Source organism: Asterias amurensis, chromosome 17, assembly GCF_032118995.1.
Source record: "Asterias amurensis chromosome 17, ASM3211899v1".
NCBI classification, from domain to species: domain Eukaryota; kingdom Metazoa; phylum Echinodermata; class Asteroidea; order Forcipulatida; family Asteriidae; genus Asterias; species Asterias amurensis.
In genome coordinates, this window is record NC_092664.1 from 11,319,809 (window position 1) to 11,340,411 (window position 20,603).

The window sequence follows — 20,603 nt, forward strand, 5'->3', positions numbered from 1 at the left end:
AAAGCCACATAGTCACAATCGCATATTGATTTGTCATTTAACCAAAATATGATGTTGTATCAGGGGAGAAATAAGTGTTATTCGTCAATGGCCTGGATTTCCTTTCATGTTAGCCTTAAAAGATGATACCGAAAGAAGTTTACGTTTATGTAATTTTGTTTTAGGTAAAACATACATGTACCGTCAATCAGTGATGTCGTCAAGACCGGTAAACCCGAGACAAACCGGTAAACCCGAGACAAACCGGTAAACCCGAGACAAACCGGTAAACCCGAGACAAAACCGGTAAACCCGAGACAAACCGGTAAACCCGAGACAAACCGGTAAACCCGAGACAAACCGGTAAACCCGAGACAAACCGGTAAACCCGAGACAAGGATAAAGACCAAGACCAAGGGACCTACACAACCGATGTCAGTTTGACAACCCTTTGGTGTTACTCTGTGATTTATGGCTGCATTGATGAAACAAACGTAAACGTAAACGCGTGCAGTTTCTCTCAAAACAAATCTCAATTCCCAACGTGACATTTTGGTTAAACTTATCTTGTTTTAAACGAATAAATAAGGGAATAATAGTGTAGTGACTCGTTCTTTCACGGCCGCCAGAACCGGCAGGGTCGTTCCCGTGTGATAAAGGCCCGAGCCAAAGGCGATGGCCTTTATCACAAGACAACTATTTTATTCGCATTTATAAATGCCTTTTTGGTGAAAAGGTGTAATAAAGTAAGAAACTCTGTAAAGTTATCCGTTTCCGATATGCTGGAGCTCTGTATGTGTACATGTACAATATGACGTCCGTGTGTTGCATTAGGGACTTTTCGTTTTCGACAACTGATGGTTCTGCGACGGTAAAGATGACATTTGGCGTCATCTGCGCATGCGTCGGCTTTGAGGACGGTCGTCCCTTAATTTCTACGACAGTACTTGGGATGAATCTTCGTTGCGCTCAAAACGACAACGTTTAGCTGAACAACCGTCGCAGAACCATCCGTCGTCGAAAACGAAAAGTCCTTATTGTTATGACTGAGACGCTTCCGACAGATTCCGGCTCCGTTCGTGCGCATGCGCGTATAGTCTTGGCCACACGTCGTTCTGACTTCTGACTCGTTTTCCTTTCACACACACGCAGCGCGGCCAACTTACCGACAGCGGCCGCATTGCCCGTAACAAGAAACGTAATTGCACCAAGACTAGCGCGTAGTATCCGCTCACAACCGGTTATACACGTCATTATCAAAAAGGTTTAAACACCCCACGTGACGGGCTCTCCACCAATAGGAATATCGAAACTGTCTGAGGTATTTATGAATCATCGTTTAAACAGCAGTCTGATGTCAGTTAACAGTTTGATTAAGTGCATAAAGTTAACTTTAACGTACAGGAGGACACATCACACCTTTAATGGCACTGGACACTAATAGTCATTACTCAAAATAATTGTCAGCTTAAAAAGTTACTTTAACAAGCATTGGAGAGCTTTTGGTGGTATACAACTTTGTGGGAAATGGCGCCCCATGAAATATCATAGTCCTTGAGAAAACATAGTCTATGAGGTATGTAATTTATCACTTAAATAATAAAATACTTCAGGGCCTGAAGACCGTTATTAGACATCTGAAAGCACACAAATTAATTATGCAACGAGGTTTTTTTTTTCTTTCTTTCTTTATTGTCTTGCAACTTCGATGACCAATGGAGTCAAAATTTGCACAGACAGTGTTATTTTGTTGTTTTGTTTTGATACAACAAGTAAGAATACTGGTCGTTGACAATTACTAAAATGTCAAGTGCCTTTCACACTTCGCACCTTTAAGTAATAATTATACACGGTACTTTAGGAATGACCCAACGGTATTGTGTCTTGAGTTCAAGACCGATGAGAGCCCCCATCATGCCACTATGCGTCGCGGTTCACGAGGTATGACTTTTATCAAGATCTTTTGAGACTTGACACGGGCAATTCACACCCAAAGACAAAATCGGTATCTTTAAAGGCACCGGACACCTTTGGTAATTATCAAATACCATTATCTTCACTTTGTGTTATAAAAAAAAAGCTTTTTTTCACAAATGAATGAGTGTGTGCTTTGAGATGTATAGTAAAAGCCTAAAAACTACGTTACTCTAGAGGGAGCTTTTTCTCAAACTATCAACAGCTCTCCATTGCTCGTAAGTAAGTTGCTATGCTAACATATGTTTTAAATAAACACCAATATGGTGTACAGTGCCATTAAAATGTGTTTGAATGAATGGTTACGTCTCTAATTAGTCACACTGCGTCACAGCACTTTGTCAAGAGCACAAAAGGACACAGCACTGAGCCTTGAGGGACACACCAAGTCAAGGTTGACTTGAAACTGTAATCGTGGCATCGGGGGCAGGGGAACAAAAACGGCGGGGTTGTATCGCCTCCTCAACAGGTGGAGTTAAGTAATTGTTTAAAAGTGTCGGTTAATGTCACGGTATTTTTGGACTTCAACCCGAGAGATGGAATAAGTTTTGCATTCCACAGATTTTTACGAGAATGCGGTCAGTTTAAACACAAGTATTGAGGAGACGATGACGACTTGTTAACGGGGACGGCACACCATGACAGTTCCTTATGTTCGTCTAACCTGTGTAAAGCCACAGCATCGCCCAACGGAAAACTATTCTTAAACAACGAACAACACGCCTGAACAAACCAAAGAAACCAGAAGACGAAGAAAAAAAAACACGTTTAAATTAAAAAACAACAATTTTAAAGGAACATTGACAATCAACATTTGTTTGGAGAACAAGTATAACCGACCCCCCAAAAAAATAAAATAAAAAATAAATAAAAAATAAAACACAAACAAACACAAACATTGCAAAAGGTGTTATGGTAATTATTTTCTGTCGCGTCATTATGCCTACTTTTTGTTCATTTTTGTTATTGTGGCAATATAAACGTAGCTTATGTGATTGTTCAGAACCATGACGGCAATGAAACGCTTACATTTATCTCGTGGATTTGCTCTGGAATTATAATTTATAATGATTGAGCTTTTCAACAAGAAATTGAATACAGTATTCGGGAAGCTGCTCGTACAAGTGTGACGTTATTCCACTGTAAGCCACTGTGGCTCCACTTTATAAAAGCCCTAAAAGATGCATTGAGCAAACAATAATAACAACGGTACCTTTTCAAGCGCTATTCAAAGACTGGAGTTCCTTTACTCAAATAATTATCAGCATAAAACCTCACTTGGTAACGAGTAATGGGGAGAGGTTGATAGTAAAAAACATTGTGGGAAACGGCTCCCTCAGAAGTGACGTAGTTCTCGGTATATTTCCACGAATTTGATTTCGAGACCCCAAGTTTAGAATTTGAGGTCTCGAAATCAAGCATCGGAAAGCACACAACTTCGTGTGACAAGGGTTTTTTTTTCTTTCACAGTTATCTCTCAACGCCGACGATCAATCGAACTCAAATTTTCACAGGTTTGTTATAATATGCATATGTTGATATACACCAAGTGAGAAGACTGGTCTTTGACAATTACCAATAGTGTGCGCTGCTTTTAAGATTGAACTAATTCTGCCTTGACAAACAAACAAAAACTTTGGATGATAGAGGGGGTGATTTTTGTAAAATGTTACAACGACAGTCTGTTGTCAGTTTTAGAGCCGGAAGTACTGGACAGTCTGTGATCCATAGACAAAAATAATTGTACTGACAAACTTTTGCGAAAGAAGTAATTCCTCACTAAAATATTTGAATTTATTTCGAGACCTCAGCAGTTCAGTTCTCGAAATCAAGCATCTGAGAGCGCACAACTTTGTGCAACAGAGGTGTTTTTATTTTCTTCAATTATTCTCTCGCAACTTCGACGACCGATTGATCTCAAATATCACGTTTTTTTTATTTTATGCATATGGTGACATACATTAAGTGAGAAGACCGGTCTTTGTCAATTACCAAAGGTGTCCAAGGTCTCAAACCGAAAAAAAAAAAATATGTTCTAAAAAAAAATTGTGGTTTCCAAACAATCGCCCACGTGTTCGATATGGGAATATTAATTTCAATGGTATGACAATATTTTAATGAGATTTACCGACAGTTAATAATTGCTATGTGACGCAGACTGGTCACGATTCCGCCTCACTTAAAATTGTCACCTATCATGAACAGGCGAGTTTCGTGCATGATCCCCACGGTATTTCTATTTTTATTTTGTTGTCTCTTTTTGTTTTTTCTCGAAATAGTACACAATTTGAATAAATAACTGTGTCAAAACAACCTGACGGATGTGTTTTCTTTGAACCGAACGAGTTCCAGGGATGAAATAGTAAGGAATCACCAGTGACCAGGATTTGGGTCGACTTGACCCCCCCTCCCCATATTCTTTCCACTGGTGGAATTTGGACGCTTGCTGTTATACATTATTGATTTGTCATGGTTTTTTTCCACCCACGCACCATAAGCTGTTGTGCAATGTATCGCATAATGTTGTTTGCCCGTATTCTGAACCCTGATCGCCATGGGGATATTTTTTTAAAGAATGAACCATTATACCTAATGAATGAATGATTTAAGTGATGAGCTGGTCCTTGATCACCAACATAATTTAAAAAATGACAGCCTTGTGATAAAATCGACACGGGACATTAAGCACCGGGGTCCGAGTTCAGTCAACTCGTCCAAAACTGAGTCATCCGTTACCAGCGTGGTCTATAAATGACATGATCGTTTATGTGCGACCATGTTAGATGCCAACTCGACCGTGACTTTTATTACTGCAATATTTCCGGCTAAATCAGCTCGGCTGAGCGAGTACCAACCCGTCATTAATTGATTTGGGTTATTCGTGGACGCGTTTCGTTTGAGACGGTGTTAAAACTGGAATCAATGAGTATAGGAATTGAAATTGGAGACGCGAACACAGTTGTTGTTGACCACGAGTCTTCAATAAAATAAGTAAAACAAAATAATAAACGCTGAAATTTCAAAAATTTAATGTTTGATTACTTATTTCCTGGTGGGTTTCGTACTGTAAATATTTATATACAGATTTACACTTAATAAAATGTTATAAACCACACGGGAAACTGACTGGATACATTTCAAATGAGGTAACATATTTTTTGAGAAGCAGGTAATCAATTCTCCCTAAAATATTGAACTCTGAAAACAGATCTCAGGTCTGAAGTCTTCTTTTAGGCAACAGAAAGTACACACATTTTGTGCGACAAGGGTTTTTCTTTCACTTTTCTCTTGCAAATTCGATGACCAATTGATTAAAAATGTTTACAGGTTTGTTATGTTTAATGTGCATATGTTGGGTGGGGTATATTACCAATTACCAAATGTGTCCGCTGTCTTTCAAGCGTCGGACAGAAGTTCTTGAGGCTTGGCCATCGGGGTGTGGGTTCGAATCCCGGTCATTGGCAATTGCGTACTTGACTTCCCCATACTTATAATTGCCTCTCATCACCAATGGGCAATTAGGTTGCGAGTGCAAAATGTGGTTCTTGTGATTGGTTTAGCCTGGTGTGCAGCATATTTTGGCAGCCCACATGTTGTATACTCCCAAGGGAGCTGAGAAATAAATAAATGGCTCAGTGACCAGGAAGTGACATGAGCGCCATCGAGTGAAGGATTTGAGCGCCAACGAAGAAGAAGAAGCCCCCTTTATTACAATTACCGCAACAACACAAATGAGTAAATAAACCCATGGCTAATTTAAAAAGAGATTACACCCAACATCACATCGTGTTTGTGAGAAGTAGGAAGCCGTGATCGCTGCCACCTTGCTATCTGGCTTGTTAAGCCCATCATGTCAGGCTCACATAATCTAGTAATCCACCAGCATAAGTCACCCCACCACGCCTCGTTACAAATCATGAGCCCCTGAACCCCATGGGGATCAAATCTCGTTAGACAAAATTAGCTTTTTTAAGCCTATTATGTTTATAAATAATTTTGTTTTTTATTACTATTTTTATTTTTATTTTTTTCGTGAAGAGTGTTGGTTTTGATTGATCAGCACCGAGTTTTACGCTATCAGACAGGTTGAACAGGCATTCGAAGTGGAAGCGGTAAAATGTGATGATTAGGTAATTTATTTTGTTTTCAATTTAGTTTTAATTCATTTTGGCATTGCAACGAGACGAGTTGATGCCGTCCAGGGAGAAGCATGACAAAAGGTGTGCACTCACAGACCCATACCCTGCTCTCTTAAAGTAATAACAATCCAGCAATCAAGCAATCCAATTATGACAATATTTTACAAGTGATCATGTACAGTACACAAATAGTGGTCCTTTTACTCGAGGTACATTTTTGCAAAATGATGAAGCCTTGCTATAATTTAGCAAGGGATGATTGCTAAGCTCTCTCGTGTATTTTTTATTTATTTATTTATTTATTTTTTATTTTATTTTATTTTATTTTGTTTCATTTAATCTATTTTATTGTTTATTATTTATTTATTTTATTTTTTTTTTTTTTTTTTGGGGGGGGGGGGTGGTGCGAATGTCTGTCTACGATTTGGTTTTACAAGTCGAATACGTGGTGGTTTCCTTTTATTCTGTTGTGTGTTTAAGTTGATACATGACGGAGTTTGACAAGGGAACAAAATGATGTACATGGGGTAGAGATAACAATTGTGGATTTTGTGGTAAAAGCAAGGGTTTTGGATATAGTTGAGTTAATGTGTTACAAAAACATTTGGATATTGAGCCATTTCCACTACCCATCCGGTTAGTGTGTACGGCCTAAGTTTCATTTTGAAAAACTCATCATACGCATTAGGAAGTTTGAACCGGGCTTAAGCATGGCTTGCGTGAGCAGGAAGTGCTCGCACATCAAAGGCGGGTAAGGACCTAATACAGTTAAACAAGTTAAACTGGTTTATACCTAAAAGTGTCTAATTACAATCAAAGAAGCGGCAATAATTATCTCATCACGATGAGTGTACACAGTCTAACTTGCATCGTGCCTCATAAACAATACGCAATTAATATCAACTAACCCACACAATACTCTGTATAGTTTTAAACTTTACCTTATTGTTCAAATGAATGATTGTATAACTAAACGAAATGCAAAGACTACAAACATACTTATAAGTGATAAAATTAACAATAATCAAAAACATCAAGTGTTTATGGTGTATTTTTGAAGTTTTTTTTTTTACAAAAATGTTTTTTTTTGTGAACGTTGTGTGCTCTGCAAGGTGAGTGGACAGTCGCAATTTGAAGACACTGGACACTATTGGTAAATGTCAAAGACCAGTCTTCTCACTTGGTGTATCTCAACATTGCATAATAATAACAAACCTGTGGAATTTTGTTAGCTCAATCGGTCGTCGAAGTTGCGAGATAACTATGGAACAAAAAACACTCTTGTTACACGAAGTTGTGTGCTTTCAGATGCTTGACTTCGAGTCCTAAAATTCTAAATTTGAGGTCTCGAAATCAAATTCGTGGAAAATTACTTTTTTCTCGAAAACTGCGTTATTTCAGAGGGAGCCGTTTCTCACAATGTGTTATACTATCAACCTCTCCCCATTACTTATTATGAGTAAGGTTTTATGCTAATAATTATTTTGAGTAATAACCAATAGTGTCCACTGCCTTTAAAGTTTGATCACAAAATAAAAGTAGTAACGATACACTCGGTCTTGCAATATTGGGACTGGAGCGTTAGAAGATCTCAGTCTGGGATTCGAACCAACTCGCTTCCGGTGCATGTTTGAAGACTGTGTGGTAAAACAAAAATCTCAAAAACCTGCTAAAACATTCACATCGAAATCCATTTACCTCTAAGGTTTTTTGACGCCAATAGTAAACTGCTCACAAAAAGTAAGGAAACTTTTTTCAATCCAATATATTTGTTATTATTTAATAATTTCTTTGTATTTGGTATATATCAATACAAAGCTGAACTGTTCCTCTTTAAAATGATACCACATTTGCAATGACTACATGTTGATGAACTTGGCAACACGAGTAACAATGAGGCAAAGTCACAAATCAAATGTGCCAAAATTACCGTTGTCTGTGAATGGTCAATAGGAAATGCTCATTAATCAAACCGATTAAGCTTTTCAGAACCATTAATGGTTTACACAATGATTTGCACCAGTGAGCTCATCGGACATAATTTACCCTCATCTCATGAAAAACACCTTGTTTGATTGGTATTTGCAAGATGATATTCTACCGCCGAATGCAGTCCCATACTTACATACTTTGGAGACAAAAAAGAGTCGACATACCCGGTCTTATTATAATAGCAACATGGGATTCGAACCAGCTTGTGGTCGGTGCATAATGTGGAAACTGTGTGGTATCAACAATAACAAAGAACAAGCTAAAATGGGGCAATATCAATTCTCGATATCTCTTCACAAAAATGAAGGCAGTGGACACTATTGCTCAAAATAATTATTATTATAAAACCTTAATTGGCAACGAGTAATGGGGAGAGGTTGATAATATAAAACATTATGAGAAACGGCTCCCTCTGAAGTAATGTAGTTTTTGAGAAAGAAGTAATTTTCCACGAATTTGATTTCGAGACCTCAGATTTCGAATTTGAGCGTACAACTTCTTCTGACAAGTGTGTCACACCAAGTGAGACGACTGGTCTTTGACAATATTACCTATAGTGTCCAGTGTCTTTAATTTATAAAACCATTTCCCTCTAAGACTGTTTGACACCAACCATATGTACATAGGGCAAGACAATGTCTTCAATGACGAACGGAGTCTGTCGATGACGCTTGGAGTTTAATGCAGTTATAAACAATATTGAGGCCAATGGCCTCGGGTATAAAGAGGGGAAAAAAGGAGAAGAAAGTCACGAGAACAAAAACACAATATTTCAACCTAAATCAGTGGTTTTAACAACGTCGTGATTTTAGGGGTTTATCCAAATTAACCATGACGGATGTTACTAGCCAAGTTGGTCACGATTTCATCACGATGGAATAGTTGTGTTGTTGTGGTGATAGTGTATAAAAGGAATGGACACACTAGGAGTGTACCTAAACATAAGTCAGAAAGTTCTGTCGGTGCTGGATCCTCAGGAAACTTGTGGAATTGAGGGGTGAGTTCTTTTATTTGTTATCCACAACTAAATTATTGTTTCAAGAACCAAGTTTAACTTGAAGGGGTTAAAGTCAGATCATTTGCAATTGTGGCAGTGTCATGGCCGAGCGATTAAGAGCACCGGATTCAAGCACTAGCGTTTGATCAGAAGGGTGTGGGTTCGGATCCCGGTCGTGACACTTGCTACATAAAATTGGGGAGGTAGTGCTTTGTGCTCTACCGACCATGCTTCGAATTGATGATACCCAAGCCTACATTCGTATGGACTGTACAATAGGTAACCCTGTTTGAGCCCTGGGAGTAGGTGGCAATGGCCTCTGGAAAAAAATAATGGTAGCCCACACCTTGAAGTGTTTTAAGACCTTGTGTGTCAGGCGACTTGCATAAAAAAAAATATAAAAAAATAAAAAAAATAAAAAATACAGAAAACAAAATATGGGTTATTGTGTTACCAACAATAACACAAACACCTTATTTCCATCAGTGTTTTTGTTGACAAGTGAATGTAACAGCTTGACACTTAATGGATTTTAATGCCAGTGACTACTAAAAAAATCATCTAAATTAACTAATTTTTCAAAAACTACAGCACCTCAGTAAGTAATATTTATCTTCAAACTGAGTAAGTTTAAAGTCACCTGGAAGTGGTATTTTTTCAAAATAAAGCTTTTGTCACTAATATATGTGTGTTGATAAGTGGAATGTGAATAAACAGTTAACTAAGGTTTTAACAAATCAGTTCTTATGTTATTTACAAATTGCGCTGTTCGTGACGTCAATCGAGGCAGACTTTGCCTGTAATGCGTACAGTTAACACAATTGCAAAGTACATCTACGGACCAAGTCGTGAGTTTGTACGTTTCACATAATTTTTTTTTTGTTTTTTCCGGCAATGCCGACCAGGTGTATTGCTGCTGAATGCAGAAAAACACTTTTCGAAATGTACCAACTCACGACTTGGCATACATGTACTTTGCACGTGTGTTTACTATACGCATTGCAGGCAAAGTCTGCCTCGATTGACGTCACAAAAGGGGTAGGCGGAGTCAGCCCCCCAAACAACTTTATATATTTTTTAAACATACAAATCGTGACAAACAATTACTAAAAAAAATTGTTTTATTGTTCGTAAGCATATACTTTTATGTTTGACAGAAAAAAAAAAATTATATTTCCAGGTGACTTTAATGTTAACCTGTCGACATTATGTTTTGTGTTAAACAAAAAAGACCTAAATCATACTAGGCACCTAATTGGTTACAATTATTTTTACTTTGCGGAAATAACGAATGCCTATGTCAGCTGAAACTTCCACAATGTTTGACTTGCTTTGATGCCCTTGTCTGTGTGGTCAACCACCACTTCTTCTCAGAACCAACACTACTGAGAGAGATGACACATGTTGCTGCGGCAAGCCTCGGCTAATTGAGCATAACGGTGACAAAAACAACTACAATGTGAACCTAACAGTACAAATGATTGCACATGCCATTTTTATGACCCTATTTACATCACTTGATTTATGATTATTGACGCCATGAGCGAGCAATAAGCCGTTTAGCCACAACAAACTCCCCTGAATGAGTTTTATATAGCTATAAGATTAATTAGAAGAACACAAACATTCTAAAAATAATGAAAAATTCTCGTCACGCATCGTGGGCACAATTGGCCGGCTAGCTCCTGGAGCTTTTTTCCATCCCATTAAGAGATTGATATTATGTATAATACGCAGACAATACAGCACATTAAGTGCGTGGATGTTCCACCGATCGGGCGCAGATAATTTGGGTTGATTTAACACTGGTTTCTACCATCGTGGTAAAGCAAAGTAAGTACCTTCACATAACTTCACAATTTAAAATTGTAAGAACGTTGGGAATTATGACGAACTTTTAAAGAGACAACAACATTGCCGACGTTATATATTGATTTTTGAAACATTTGTTCTTCTTTTAGAATGTGGTTATATTCATCAAGGAAGAGTACCTTTCATGTCACATTTTAAGTTTGTAACAACGTTGTTTATTATCTGACGTACTTTTGAAGGCAGTGGCCAAAATAATTAATTAGCAGAAAACATTACTTGGTAACGACTAATGGGGAGAGGTTGATAGTATAACACATTGTGAGAAACAGCTCCCTCTGAAGTAACGTGGTTTTCGAAAAAAGAAGTATTTTCCACGAATTTGATATTGAGACCTCAAAATAAGAGTTTGATGTCTCGAAGTCATATCAAGCATCTGAAAGCACACAACTTCGAGTGACAAGGGTGCTTTTTCTTTCATTATTATCTCGCAACTTCGACGACAAACTGAGCTGAAATTGTCACAGGTTTGTTATTTTATGCATTATGTTTAGTATTATTGTTATTATTATTATTATTTTTTACCCATACACCGATGTGTGTTAGCACTGTATACTCATCACTTTCCCGAGTCTTGTGAACAAATATCACAGGCATGTTACTCGGGTGGGATTCGAACCCATGACCCTTGCAATTCTAGAGCAGTGTCTTACCAACTAGATTACCGAGGTTGCCCGGCAGCTAGAGGCAGTTCGAATCCTATGTTTTTGGCAGCGGGTACCGCAACGATATAATAGATATTAATTTTGCATCGGGGATAAAGAATATTGTATATTATATATATATATATATATATTTTTTTTTTTTTTTTTTTTTTTTTTTTTACCCATACACCGATGTGTGTTAGCACTGTATACTCAGCACTTTCCCGAGTCCTTTAAAAAAAGTATCACATGCATGTTACTCGGTTGGGATTCGAACCCATTATGTTTTGAGATACAGCAATATTGCGAAGACTGGTCCTTGACAATTACCACTAGTGTTTAGTGTCTTTAAAGGGTCTATGTACTTTTTGTAGGACAAAAAAAACACATACAGATTTTCACAAACTTACGCAGTTTTTGTAGATAATGATAGTATAAAGCTTCCCCGAAAATATTAGTTGCTGAGGTGCTGTAGTTTTTGAGAAATGAGTAAAACAATGTCATGAAAATAATTTTCGTCTCACTGATCATGAGACGAAAATTATTTTAACTTGTAAAAACACATTATCATGACATTTTTTTCCTCATTTCTCAAAAAATACAACACTTCAGCAACTAATATTTTAATGCAAGCTTTCTACTATCATTATCTTCAAACGGTGTAAGATTAATGTAAATCTGTTGACATTGTGTTTTGTGTTAGAAAAAGTACACAAATCCTTTTAGTAGACACAACTCTGAGTGTTGACATTGTATGAACGCTCTAGAAAAAAAAAATCGTTTTAATTTTAAATTGTGCCCGTTTAGATGAAACTGTTCAGTAGATTGTGTACTACAATTTTGTTTCGTATCATGTATTTTATGATAAATCGCCTAACATCACAAGGCCGATGTCCACTTCAAGGTCAGGGCTACACTCAATTGTATTTTGGCTGAATAACATAATCAACTGTTACCAGGGGCACGTTCAAAATCCGTAGAGTAGGCAATAGTGTCATCCACTAGGAACCTGGGCACAGTTTCATCGTACTGTTAAGCAGAAAAAACTGCTTTCTTAGCAAACATTGAGTTGGGCAACCAGTCACAACAGTGTAAACTAATTTTGGGTAGTAACCTGTTTCTGGCAATACTGGTCAGTGCTCGGCACGTTTTTGAGCTACAGGTTTTATGAAATGTTAACCTAGTTTGTAGACCAAAATGCAATACCTTCCCATTTTTATGTTGAAGCATAATGGTTAAGTGCCTTGCTCATAGGCAAAACTGTCTTGACCGGGATTCGAACCCCTATTCTGCTGCTGACAACGCCAGAGCTTGGATAGACGGCTTGGCCATGTCACGCCATGCAGCATGGTATACTAGTCATTTGATACCAAACTTCAAACCAATAAAGTCAGCTGGAACTTGTCTATACTTGTAGCTAAAACCAACCAATTGATAACGATAACAATTAAATATATCATTGTCAGGCCATTATGCTTTGTTTTTGAACGGGCAAGGACATAAATGCTTTTTCATCTTGATAAAGGGCACCCTTAGGAAATTAAAATAACATAATGGATCATTTTCAGGCAGAATTGCAATAACCAGGGGCATGGGGCAATCGCATTCGTTGCCCCCGTGAAGTATCATTGATGAAATTGTACACACAATTACACCCACTCGAATCCCAACTGACATCATTGTTTTAAAGGGTCTATGTACTTTTTTTTGTTGGTCAAAAAACACATTGTCTACAAATTTACATTTAACTTATCCGTTTGATGATGGTAGAAAGCTTCCCTGAAAATATTAGTTGCTGAGGTGCTGTGGTTTTTGAAAATTGGGTAAAACAATGTCATGAACATAATGTTCGTATCAGTGATCACGAGACGACATTTATTTCAGCATGTAAACACGTATTTTCATGACAATGTTTTACTAATTTCTTAAAAACTACAGCACCACAGCAACCAATATTTTAAGATACGCTTTCTTCTATCATTATCTTCAAACTGTTATAGTTTAATGTTAATACGTCGACATATTTTAGTTGTGTTTCAAAAATATACCCAAAGTCTTTGAATAACACCAGTGTAGTTGTTTTGACATAATTTAGTCTAATTGTAACACCCTGTGGTGTAAATGTTGATTCTTTTTGATATCAATTGAGTCAATTTTAACACCCCAGTTTTTAAAGTGTATTGGAGAAATGTTCTTGAATTTAAAGGCAGTGTACACTATTGGTAATTACTCAAAATAATTATCATCATAAAACCTCATTTGGTAATAAGTAATGGGGAGAGATTGATAGTATAAAACATTGTGAGAAACAGCTCACTATGAAGTGACGTAGTTTTCGGGAAAGAAGTAATTTTCTACGAATTTGATTTCGAGACCTCAAGTTTAGAATTTGAGGTCTCGAAATCAAGCATCTGAAAGCACACAATTTCGTGTGACAAGGGTGTTTTTTTCTTCCATAGTTATCTCGCAACTCCGACGACCAATCAAGCTAAAATTTTCACAGGTTTGTTATTTTATGCATAATGTCGAGATACACCAAGTGAGAAGACTGTTCTTTGACAATTACCAATAGTGCCCACTGTCTTTAAATGAGTAGAAATGATTTTTTTTCGTTCTTCCTGATCATACTGATTTTCAAGTTTGTTAATGTTACTTTTTTTCCCAGCAGGCATTTCGAAAATGGCTGTGACCAATTGTTTAGCTCTAATTGGTTTGCTGGTGTTGAGCGTAATCCTCGGTTTGTGTTCTGCTGCGCCATTGGACAAGGTGAAAGAGAACAGCAGTAAGGCTAGCGTTGATTGGCCAATAAGAGACACAGAGCAGTTTGAATACAACCCTTTAAAAGGTAGGCCTTTTGTACAAAATTTGGAAATGTGTGTTTTAATATTTCCATCCAGGGCCCAATTTCATAGCGCTGCTTCACGGTAAGCAAATTTGCGTGCTTACTGTAGCAGAAAGAAATTGCTTAAGCCTTAGCGTATTTCACAGACTAGCAGAAAAATTGGGCGGCCATATTGCGTGTTTACCGTGGATTTGCATTGTGACGTCATTTTTTTTCGTACGGTAAGCACCGGAAGTTTAGCATGCCTTTTCGTGTGCTTACGGTTAGCAGCGCTATGAAATAGAAATTGCAAAGTAAGCACAAAATCGGCCGCTAAGCAGCGCTATAAAATTGGGCCCTGTTAATGAAACATGTTTGCATATTCAATAGAGCTGGTGCTCTCTTAATGTAAAATAGTGAAAAAGCATTCTTTGAAGACCCATAGGATGGGTATTGATAAGGGGCCTATTTTTGGGTTTCCGTGGTCCCCATCTCTGCACCGCATTAAAATTAGACGCACAAGGGGTTTCAATGGTACTGAATCCGAAATTGGTTGTTGCTAAGCTCTAAAACTGCACAGTTCGTGAGCAGACCAATTTTTGGGGTAATTTTTGTATTCACTGGGACTATTTACCCATCGTTCACGGCAGTGCAAGAACCTTTTCCAAGTGTTTAATGCGAACGATGTCAATTTTCTCCTTTTCTTTCCGATAAACATACGAAAATCCATGATTTTTATTGATTGAACATCAAGTACAATGCCACTTATTTTTCGTTGCTACGACGTGCGTGTGTGTCAACCATAGATATAGAATTAAAATAACTAGATCGGCCGCGCGTACATACGCGCCATTGTCTGTGTAGAAAAGGTTGTTGTTCGCCATGGACGCGATTAAACATTTCACGTTCGAAAGGCAACGCGCGAAAAATGAACATGGGACGGGCATAGATATAGAATTAAATAACTAGATCGGCCGCGCGTACATACGTGCCATTAACTGTGTAGAAAATAAAATTGTTTGCCATGGACGCGGTAAAAATTTTACGTTCGAAAGGCGACGCGCAAAAATGAACACGAGAGATAGGCCTTTGACGCGCTAAATGTCACGTGCTGACGGCAAAAAGTCACGTGCTGACGGCAACGCACAGAAAATGTACACGGGAGATAGGCAATGGCAGCCCCCATGCCAGAACCCGCGTATGTACGCGCGGCCGATCTAGTTATTCTATTCTATATCTATGGGGACGGGCCGGGAGATAGGCCTTTGACGCGCTAAATGTCACGTGCTGACGGCAAAAAGTCACGTGCTGGCGGCAGCGCACAGAAAATGTACACGGGAGATAGGCAAAGGCGGCCCCCGTGCCAGATCTAGTTATTCTATTTTAAAACACCCCTTACCAATATTCTGAATTTTCATTGGTTTAGAGCGCGTCACATGATATGTCTTTGTTTTGCTAGACGACGGCCGTGTGATAGTGCATCGGTTTGCCGTGCATCGGTTTGCCGTGCGCTAGTCCGAAAGACTAGCACACGACGTGCAGTACCCAGACGTCCGTTGCGTGTACGAGGATGATAAATTAATAGTCTTTAACCATTTCGGATTACATAGTATTTGCAATCTGTATTCGCGTCGTCCGTGGATTGTAGCATTCATGTCTGTAAAGTCTGTTCAGTATTTAGAAATGTTTGGGGTGTTATAAAACAATATTGGCTGCTTTTACTCGTGCAATGGTTTAAACTATATGACTCCCTCGATGATCCCCGGAGCGTTATATTTTCCCTCGGCTTCGCCTCGGGAAAATAGAACGCTGCGGGGATCACCTCGGGAGTCATAGTTTTAACCATAACACTCAAAGCAGTCAATATTTGTATACTATATCTATGGTGTCAACATTTTATTATCAAATTATCGAATTCTTCGTATTCCACTCGCGCTTGTGTGATAACTTATAATTTTGTCGAACGAGCCTGTAAATCGGCATCCTTTTATTCAGGTTTGAAGAAATACACTGTATGTTAAATGGTACAGTGTGGGAACGAAACACAATAACGCTTCGAATGGCGTCACCCACATCGCAGGCTTCCGATGATTTTGACATCACTATTTGTCGCTGTAATTGTTTCTTTTCGGGATTCGGTGCAGAATTTTCGCCAATCAACAGCAAGTAATGGATCTTCTGTATTTTATTTCATACCTACATATAAAAATTGCGTGGTCCAAAAGTTGGGGTAACGGTTTTGAACAATTCTAGCGATCATCCAATGGTCTATATGAATGATAACTCTTTTTCGAGTGGTCTTCCACTCTTTTAGATTGAATTTTGCATCTTTTTGAGTGATTTTTTATTTATTTTTTATTTTATTTTATTTTATTTTAAATCTTTAGACATACACAATAGTTACAAGTTGTACAGTGGCTGTCAAGGTTAAAACAAAATTATAAAAACTGTCATCAAAAGATGTGATTGTGTAAAACCAGACCCCTGCCAACGATAAAAATATAATTGTACAATATAAAAAGGTGACTGCACTGAAACATTTAAAAATCACACAAAATAAAACATCAAAACACAAGCAAAACCAGACTATTGAAAACAAAAAACTACACCCACAACAAAACACCGCAGCGATAAGAGGAAGGGACAACAATTTCAAATAAAAACCATAGAATGGACTAAAAACCCTCAAAAACCAAAATAAAACTCTGTCCTGGAGTGAAACCCCTCTAAAAGAGTGAAATAACCACCACTCTTTTTGATGAGCCATACGGACAGCTCGAAATGTAAAGGGTGGTGTTTTTCACTCTTTTACATTTAGAGAGTGTCCCTTGGGGTTTGAAAGTTGATTGGTAGCAATAATGTATCATCATAAATTGCAGAGTTGTTTGCAGTACGGTTTTCTGAGAAAAACAGAAAGAGAAGCATAGATAAAGGCACGTGGCACCTTTGGTAATGACATTATTTTAGGGACATTTTTCCTTTGTTGTATCCCATTCCCAACATATTATGGATAGAATAACAATTCTGTGAAATTTTGCTCAATTTGTCATCGACGTTGCAAAATAATGTAGATGTAAAACACCCTTGGTGCAAAAATGTGAGTGCTTTCAGATGCCTAAATAGGGCTTCGGGCCTGAAGTCTCAAACACTACGTTACTTCAGAGGGAGCCGTTTCTCACAATGGTTATACTTTCAACAGCTCTCCATTCCTGTTAACAAATAACTTTCTATGCTAACAATTATTTGGGGTAATTACCAATAGTGCTAACAGATCTTTAAATAACTTTTTTTTTTTCACGGTAAATAATGTCATGTTCAAGGGGCATGTTTGTTTAATTTGAATACTCGTTATCGTCTGCCGTCTGCGCGCTCAAAATGCAACACACGTGTCTGGAAGGTGCGAAGTGAACAACCTCCTATTTATAAAGCCAGTGTACACTTTCGGTAAACACTATTGTCCAATGCCCACACTTCGTGTATCACAACTTTAATATAAAATAATAAACCTGTGAAAATTTAGGCTCAATCGGTCATCGGAGTCGGGAGAAAATAACGGGAAAACCCACCCTTGTTTCCGCACGTTTCGCCGTGTCATGACATGTGTTTACTATAAATCCGTAATTCTCGATGTCGAGAATTGATAATTGTTTTAATGTTATCTCAAAAAGTAAAGCATTTCATGGAATAATATTTCAAGAGAAGTCCTTTACCATTACTTTCCGTAGACCCTGTCAGTTATTTGTAAACCTGTGAACTTGTATTTATTTTTTTCTGTTCCGAAAGTGTATAATGGCTTTAAAGGCATGCACTGTACACTATGGTAATTGCTCAAAATAATTGTTAGCATAAAAACTTACTTGGTAACGGTCAACGGAGAGCTGTTGGTAGTATAACACATTGTGAGAAACAGCTCCCTCTCAAGTAACGTATAGTAAAGAAGTAGTTTTTATCTAAAATATTTGTATTTGATTTCGAGTTCTCAGAAATAAATGTTGAGGTTTCGAAATCAAGAATCTGAAAGCACACAACTTCGTGTGTCATGGGTGTTATTTCTTCGATTATTATCTCGCAACATCGACGACCAATTGAGGTTAATTTTTCACATGTTTCTTATTTTGTGCATAAATGTTGAGATACACCAAGTAAGAATACTGGACTTTATAATTACCAGTATACAGGGTCGTTGTGATGGTACATCTTTACTCAAAATAGCTATAACCCCGTCCAGAAAACAAAAACATAGATGAACAATTTCCTTATCCATTTAGTTATTTCACTATTCTACTTTTTTTGTTAATAAGATGACAAAGTCAAGAGACAGAAGTTGACAGGCATTGCACCATTTGATCTGATGGGAAAACGAACTAATGGTGAGTTACTCGACTAAAGAAAAATTGATTTTGGAACGAAAGTGTAGTCCATGTTCTCTTTGAAAATCAGAAATTTAATTAATTACTTCATAATTTCTTTTGAAAAAAAAAATAAATAAAAAAAAAATAAAACATAATTGAAACGACGGGAATTAACAACGGACACCGGAAGACACAAACTTGTTAAAGCAAAATTTAATGAATTTCTTCTTGTACATTGTTTGCTTATTTTTGTTTGTGTTTTTAGAAGAAGAAAAATCCAAGAGACAGAAGTTTACCGGTATTGCACCATTTGATCTGATGGGAAAACGAAGTGATGGTGAGTTACTCGTCTAAAGAAAAAATGGATTTGGAACAAAAGTTTAGTCCATGCTCTCTTTAAACTTTAGATAAGTTTTTATTAAGACAAACTTAGTTTGTTCTTTTAAATTTTGGGAAAAGCAGGATTGAAAAGGACAAGAAACAACATCATGTATTTCTTTTCACGTTAAGTTTTTATTTTTTTAAATGTGGAAAAATCCATCTATTAAAATACTTTGTTTCAACGAGGTGGAACTACAAAGACGGGGGGGGGGGACCGGAACGGAAAGCTAAAGTCAAATCGAATTTAAGTAAATATCTGTACTTTTATCTTAGTTTGTACGTTATTTGTTTTTATTTGTTTTTAGAAGAAGACAAGTCTAAGCGGCAGAAGTTTACCGGTATTGCACCATTTGATCTGATGGGAAAACGAAGTGATGGTGAGTTACTCGACTTAAGAAAAATTGAAATTGGAACAAAAGTTAAGTCCATGCTCTCTTCAAATTTAAGATAAGCATTTTTAGAGACAAATTTAGTTTGTTCTTTTATGTTTTGGAAAAATCAGGATTGAAAACACACGAAACAACAGTCATGTATTTCTTTTTACGTTAAGTTTTTTCATTTTGTTTTAAAACAGGAAAAAATCCATCTATCAAACACTTTGTTCAACAAAGTGCGACTAAAAAGACGGAAAACAAAAATAAACTGAAAGCTGTGATGTCACAGGTCACATCGTCTATAGTCAAATCGAATTTAAATACATGTCTGTACATTTTTCTTAGTTTATACACTGTTTTTTTGTATTGTTTTTAGGGGAAGACAAATCGAAGAGACAGAGGTTTACTGGCATCGCACCTTTTGATCTGATGGGAAAACGAGGCAATGGTCAGTCACTTGTTTGAATCAGTCCACATTCTCTTTCAAAATCAAACAAAAACGTTTAATTCTCTGATAAAAACAAAGGCTTCATTCACCGCGTAGTTTGAATCAAAAGTGTAGTCCAATCTCTTGTTCAAAATCAGATAAACTTTTAGGAATGAAAACTAAACGAACAATGGAAGATAGATTTTGGTCAAAGCATATTTTAAATACAATCCTGTATTTTGTTCTAATGGTTTTTTGTGTGTTGGAATCTAGGAAGAGTAACGTATTATTGCTTGTTTTTTAAAGGCAGTGGACACTATTGGAAATTACTCAAATTAATTAGTAGCACAAAAACATACTTGGTTACGAGGTATGGGGAGAGGTTGATAGTATAAAACATTGTGAGAAACAGCTCACTCTGAAGTAACATAGTTTTCAAGAAAGAAGTAATTTTCCACGAACTTGATTTCGAGACCTCGGATTTAGAATTTGAGGTCTCGAAATCAAACATCTGGAAGCACACATCTTCGTGTGACAAGGGTGTTTTCCTATCTCGCTACTTCGATGACCGAGTTTGAGTTTAAATTTTCACAGGTTGGTTATTTTATGTATATGTTGAGATACAGCAAGTTAGACGACTGGTCTTTGACAATG

The 20,603-nt window shown here is 37.3% G+C and overlaps 1 protein-coding gene across 12 annotated transcripts in view; it reads left to right on the plus strand.

Annotated features, from left to right (window-relative positions):
* The first annotated feature begins 8,996 nt into the window (after positions 1-8,996).
* Positions 8,997-20,603, plus strand: part of LOC139949606 (uncharacterized) — a 36,274-nt gene continuing 24,667 nt past the window's right edge. For 7 of the 12 annotated variants that reach the window (XM_071948030.1, XM_071948039.1, XM_071948036.1 and 4 more), the window contains exons 1-6: positions 8,997-9,081; positions 14,263-14,439; positions 18,717-18,785; positions 19,033-19,104; positions 19,454-19,525; positions 19,899-19,970. In XM_071948030.1, coding sequence (XP_071804131.1) covers positions 14,274-14,439; positions 18,717-18,785; positions 19,033-19,104; positions 19,454-19,525; positions 19,899-19,970 — 451 coding nt within the window. In that variant the 5' untranslated portion in view covers positions 8,997-9,081; positions 14,263-14,273. Of the gene's footprint in view, positions 9,082-10,793; positions 10,915-14,259; positions 14,440-18,716; positions 18,786-19,032; positions 19,105-19,453; positions 19,526-19,898; positions 19,971-20,603 lie in introns of those variants that run through there. The other 5 variants (XM_071948035.1, XM_071948031.1, XM_071948033.1 and 2 more) reach the window with 5 other exon arrangements.